Source organism: Falco peregrinus, chromosome 7 (assembly GCF_023634155.1).
Source record: "Falco peregrinus isolate bFalPer1 chromosome 7, bFalPer1.pri, whole genome shotgun sequence".
In the NCBI taxonomy this organism is placed as follows: domain Eukaryota; kingdom Metazoa; phylum Chordata; class Aves; order Falconiformes; family Falconidae; genus Falco; species Falco peregrinus.
The window spans coordinates 22,284,239-22,290,275 of record NC_073727.1 but is presented as its reverse complement, the minus strand read 5'-3'; the positions used below and the strand labels follow the sequence as shown (position 1 = coordinate 22,290,275).

The 6,037-nt window shown below is 36.3% G+C and overlaps 1 protein-coding gene across 1 annotated transcript in view; it reads right to left on the bottom strand.

The window, feature by feature from the left end:
- Positions 1-2,013: 2,013 nt before the first annotated feature.
- Positions 2,014-6,037, bottom strand: part of GRIK2 (glutamate ionotropic receptor kainate type subunit 2) — a 416,129-nt gene continuing 412,105 nt past the window's right edge. The window contains exon 17 of the mRNA XM_055811207.1: positions 2,014-3,622. Coding sequence (XP_055667182.1) covers positions 3,458-3,622 — 165 coding nt within the window. The 3' untranslated portion in view covers positions 2,014-3,457. The remainder of the gene's footprint in view (positions 3,623-6,037) is intronic.

Here is a 6,037-nt window from a genome sequence, read left to right as displayed (position 1 = left end):
ATGTTATAGACATCTATCTTCCTTGAAACAAATACCCGGGGTGGGGGGTGGGCAGAGAGGGGGTGGGGGTGGGGAATAAAAAGGAGTCTTGTTCCGTTTTTACCTCTAATTGTCATCCACCAGATAGCACCATATAACTGAGTTATAACTGCTTTAAAAGTCTTCTCTAGAGTGACATCCAAGGTCAGTCAGAGAAGCACCCATCATCCCGTCTGGGAAATCAACAGACTAATTGACCTTTTATATGAAACCACATAAAGCAGTTACATACAGATTCTGAATCTTCATGGGCCAGATACTCACTTTATTTTAGCTGGTATAGTTCCATTCATTTTAATAAAACTATAGAAATTTACACTACATAAGAATTTGGGAATTTCAGACTAGCTATTCAGAGGTCTTTCAAACAGGAATTCAAACTCAGAATTGAGGTTTTCCTTCACAACAGTGAAGGCAAAATGAACTAACTGTTGAGCTTTTTGGAGCACAAAACTACTCCAATACAAAAGTAGTATTTTCTGCTACTTTGGGGGTCAACTCTGTTATTTTTCTTTACATGTCTTAATTTTCTGTGAAGAATACAGAAATAATTACTAATGCATAACAAACTAACGTTATGAATTAATGTATGATTTTTAAAAAAAGCTATTATCCTACTATGAATCTGTGGAGCCATGCATTTCTAGTCTTGATCTTAAATACAAATCTCCAGTTACTTTGCATATTTCCCTTAATAATGGAAGGCTGAAATTCTCACTAAAATTTTAATTAAGCCACACTACTTCTGTGTTAAGATTTTTGTTCCTTGGGGGACTTTGGCCCAGTAAAACATTTGGGACCTATCCTGCGTTCACACTTACTTTGGCTCACATAAAATTAATGAGAATTAGTCATGTGCATCAAGGTACGAATGGAATCCTGCTTATTTCAACACCCTTAACGGAGAAAAGAAAGATTTGTTTGAACATAATACAGCATTTTATTACATGGTTTTACAAATTTTATTGTAAATCATCAATCAAATGCAATAGCCAATTTTTTTCCCGTTCCAAACCACCATAATTCGGAGTTTTCATTGTGTTGTATGACAGTTACTTTCTTCCCCTCTGTATTTTAAAGAATTAACTTAAAGTTTTATTACGTAAGTATACTCATTTTCAGAGTCTTTGTTGAAGGTGTTTTTATCTTGTTTATACTTCAGACAAAGATAACTTGTTTTCACAGAAATGGGGATGAAATTCTCACAAATATAAGAGAATTTGCTTTCTCAGTCCCTGTTCATGATGGAAATGGCCAGCTCAGTCTCTATGAAGATTTATGAGAACCAGGTAGTAGACACAAACCTCCCCCTTCCCCCCAAATTTCATGACACAATTTTTACAATTTGAATGATATATCTTATACTTTTGTGCTAGAAAGATCATGATAAAACTAAATTAAGCCCCAATAAACAAATGATCTCATTGCTCACCAATGACTGATTATCTATGATAATTTTAAAGGGTTGTTTGTTGGTTTTTGGTTGTTTTTTTTTTAATTAGTCAAATTATTTTCTATATAAAGACCAACTTCTTGATCTTTTTTGGCTGACATAACATTCCTAGACAGTCCATTCTATACATTTTTTGTTGAGATGCAAGTAAATTTACAGTAGACAGAGGTGGAAGATTCAGCATTTCTAGGGCAGCATTTCAAAATGTTATGTCCAGGAACTCATCACAGGCAGGACTATACAAATTAGATTTGAAGCAGCTAAGAGCCAGATTCTGCAAAAACTTATTATAATGTGCTGTACTGGCTTCTCTCAGAAATCCCAGCAAACTCTCTGGCTGCATGTTTAGTGACAAGAATCGGCAGGATAGGGCACTAAACTGAGGTTAAGTACCAGTATTGACACAAAGTACCATACGTATGTTGCTCAAATCACACAGCAAAAACAAAACAACTAAAACTGACATAATTTTAATGCACTTTTTTTTTTTTTTTTTTTTTTTAATTTAGTGCGTTGGATTCAAACAGCAAACCGGGTGCACTTTAACTATTATCACAATGTGGTCAAGAGGTCTGTGTCTTTTACCATTTACACACAATTGTTCATGACAGCATGTTATCAGCCTAGTGGAAACCAGGGGTGTAGCATGGTAAGCAGTGGTGGTAGTGCACCTATTTTTTATATTATCTAACTTGAAAATATGTCTCTTCTAAGATTCCTTTTTCTCGATAAAAATAGTTTTCACCAAACGTTGGTGGTGCACACGCACTACCATTCATGCTTGGCATCACACCCCTGACAGAAACACATGTTCTTATTTTGTTGATAAAAAGTATTACAAAAATTTCCATACAAAAACTATTTTCATAGAAATCTTGCATTTCCACAAATAAACCTGAACATTTTTTTTTAAAAAAAAACTGCTCAAGAATTTTGTTCATTTAATATTGTGACTGTATTGAAAAATGCAGTCCTCCTTAAAGTTCTCCACATTCACTTCTTTTAGGTGACCCATCCCACTTCCAATATTAGCGAGAATTGCACAGGCTCCATTGAGTTCAATTAGTAGCAGGAACAAGGGTTTCAAAACCCATTCAGTCTAAAATGCAAGCCCTCTATGTGTGGAATACACTGTTTCCCACCCCCCAACCCCCTTTTTTCACAATTAAAGAAAAAAAATTAGTTGCTTATATCTAAGGGTTGTAAGATACATTCCTCTGTACTAAGGAAGCTTTCTTTCATCTAAGAATTGGGTCAAAATTATGGAATTTTTTTGTTGTTTTTTTTTAGATCAAAGTTCCAGCCCAGGTAAAATTAAGTTACTGATTTTTTTATTATTATTTATTTACTTAGTTCAGTGACACAGACAGTCCAAAAGCAGGTGAGCATCCTCATAATTATCCTTTATTCATGGGATTTGTGTTTCTTCACTTTAACATTCCTCCCATCCAGGAAACTCATATTGCCTGTCCATATGGGTAGTTTCTGTCTACCAGCAGTTACCAACTCTTCTATGCTTGGAAGTTCAGATGAACATATGGTTTCTTGTTCCACTACAGTTCTGAGATATTACTTTTACTAGACTCCTTCCATAGTTAGTATCATCTTGGACATTTATTCTCCACCTCCTGGCAACCGTTGAACTTCAAAAGGAACCTGTAATTTCTCACTGAGACTGCATTTGAAACCAGCCACAAAACTCACATGGAACTTTCATTCATTCAGAATGGTGGAAACCCATGACGAACAGTGTAACCCCGCATAACTTGGTTGATCCATGATGCTTGTGATTCGAGTCTGGCCATTGCAACTGCTGAGATCACAGAGTCTCTAGTTCATAGACACAGCGGCATGAGGTAACTCATTTTATTTTGCACAGGTTGCATATTTCCACAGGAAACATTCTCGCAAGGTTGTTTGGAAAAAAGATGACAGTTTGTGCTTGGGGTATTTGGCTTCCCAGCTCTATGCCATGGTTTCTTTACCTGGTAACCTTCTGTCATTAAATGTGTGCATGTTGATAACTTCTTCTGTTTTCACAATAACAGGGGCCTGTGGCTTGTGTTTTAATCGACGCTGACACTTCAGGGACATCCTTAGCTCCTCTACCATGGCACTACAGAAGGACCTCTACAGAGGGAAATAGAGGAAAAAGAAGAAAATAATCTGTAAGAAATATCTAGCTGCAATGTCTAGAAGCAGATTCACTCTATTGGCACAGCCTTGTCAGTCCTGTAAGTTTGCTATGTTTCAGCCCGGAGCACATAACAAATTGCTCTCTTTTAAATATGCATCACATAATAATTAAAATTAATCATCAAGCTGTGATGACTCAGTGAAAAAATCACCTTGTCTCTACAATTATTTATCTGGCAGCTACTAACTATGGATGCATATGATACATAGCAATATTTCCAGCAGATGTTCTGTTAACATAAGTTAGCCTTACAGGACAGCAGCTGAACGTAACATGTTTATTAAAAATTCAGTATTTCACTATAGTAATTTCATTTCTATATGATTTAAATAGCTGTTCCTCAACAAAACAACAAGCCTTAATATAGGAAGTTTACCTAAATTAATGTTTAAATACTATAAAAATGCAAACTCATTGTTAATATATTCCGTATCTAAACACTTCTTCCACTACTGACTATCATGTGGAGTATATATTTGAAAAAATTATTCCATTTCGTCAATCACTATGAAAATCACATTATCAGAAAAAAGTTTATTAACATGTTTTCATCAAAAGCTAGATCCTCAAAACACTTTTTCCATTTTACAATGCAAGAAATTTGAAAAGTAAAATAAATTATCTGTTATTCCTTCAGTCTGACTGAATTCTAATAGTGTGCTGAGCAATTAGCCTCTCCTCAGTGAGAACTGGAGTATAGATGAAATATCAAAGTAAGGAAGAACAGTCTCTTTGGGGTCTGTGAATTAAGCACTTTTATCATATCCTTTAACTTCAAAGTTTTCCAGCTAATGGAGATACTTATTAACTAAATAACACATCCCAAAGCCTGAAATATTATGATAAGCCTCTGACAATTGCTCTCACCCAAAGAAAATCTGAGGTATAATCTAGCCCTTTGCATTTTGCTTTCTTAATAACTAATCTGAAGTCCAGGGAGAAAATCTGGAAAAAGAAAATGGAAAAATTAAAAGAAAAAAGGGAGAGAAAAAAAAGTAAAACAAACAAACAAAAAAGGCATAGTACCTAGAATTATTGTAAATATCTCTTGTTTGATTTCGTGTGATTAGTGGTAGATCATCAATCAAGATATATTGTCTCATTTATATCCCAAATCTAAAACTCTGCTTTATTTGTAAACTGTTACATCTCCATTATTCATACAAACCTGGAGTCTGGAGATTAGATCCAGAAAATACTTAAGCCTGCTTAGTTCTTTGGGAACCTACACTGAAGCTGAATTTATCCCAGTCTGCATTCAGCTTCAACTTCCAGGGCTGAAGACACTGTGAGCAGTAACGCACCCAGTTTGGTACATTAAACTTTGTAAGTTTGTCATTTGGCAATGATCAGTAGAAATTCTGCTAGACACATTGGTTCTTGGCTAAGTCCTGGATCCCATCAGAATTCACACTCAAATTCTCCACATGCAAGGTCATCAATCCATCAGGCGTGCTCTGAAAGGACCTAACAAATCAAGTTCCTCAAAAAAGGTGGCAGTTGCTAAAGAAGGACATGTAGCAGACATTACAAGTTTTCTTCTGTGCGGCCATTCATCAGCTGGATCGTTAGAGCTGAATGTGAGACATGTCTGAGTGTCATTTCAGTAATGTCTTCTGCTGGAGGAGATTTAAGCATCAGTGTCTCAACAAAGGGCTGTAACAGCATTTCAAGGTAAAACCACCTGCAGTTTCCACCTACTGACCCTGTTCCACTTTACATGGAAGTAGTTAACAGAGGCAGAGCTGGAGAAAGGAAAAGAGTGAGCATGTGGGCTTCTCTGTAGACCAGGGATTAGAACACACAGTGGTGGAGGAAAGGCTTCAGTGGCAGTTCTGGTTTCAGTAATGACTTCAATATTTTTATGTAAAATTCTGTTTAGTGCAAAAGAGTGCAAACATGAGGTGTCCCAGTCATGGGTTAGAAGTGAACCTGAATCCCTCAAATCCCAAACAAATGCCCTCTTCCATAATCATTTGCATGAATAAAGGAATAGGCAGGTGGGAAGGAAAGGGTAGTTTTACTCTGGCTGTAATACATTTCTCCTGCTAAGTTTGAAATACAGGAATGACACTTACTCAACTTATGACAGAAAGGGTTTAGCCACCTGCAACTAAGAAAAATTTAAGCTGTGAATCCAAAGGAGAGGAAGGTATATGTCTCTGGTGCAGAGCCAAGCACAAGTCCTTCAGAGGCCAAAGTTCAAGACAAAATTTTTCATTTCTGGCCAGAGTGACTTCTGCAATGGCCACTCATTAGCAACCCCTTTTAAAAATGTTCTGGTGCACAGGGTTGACATCCAGGGCAAAACTTACAGCTTTCAGTGTGTGAATGAGGTGGCTAATATT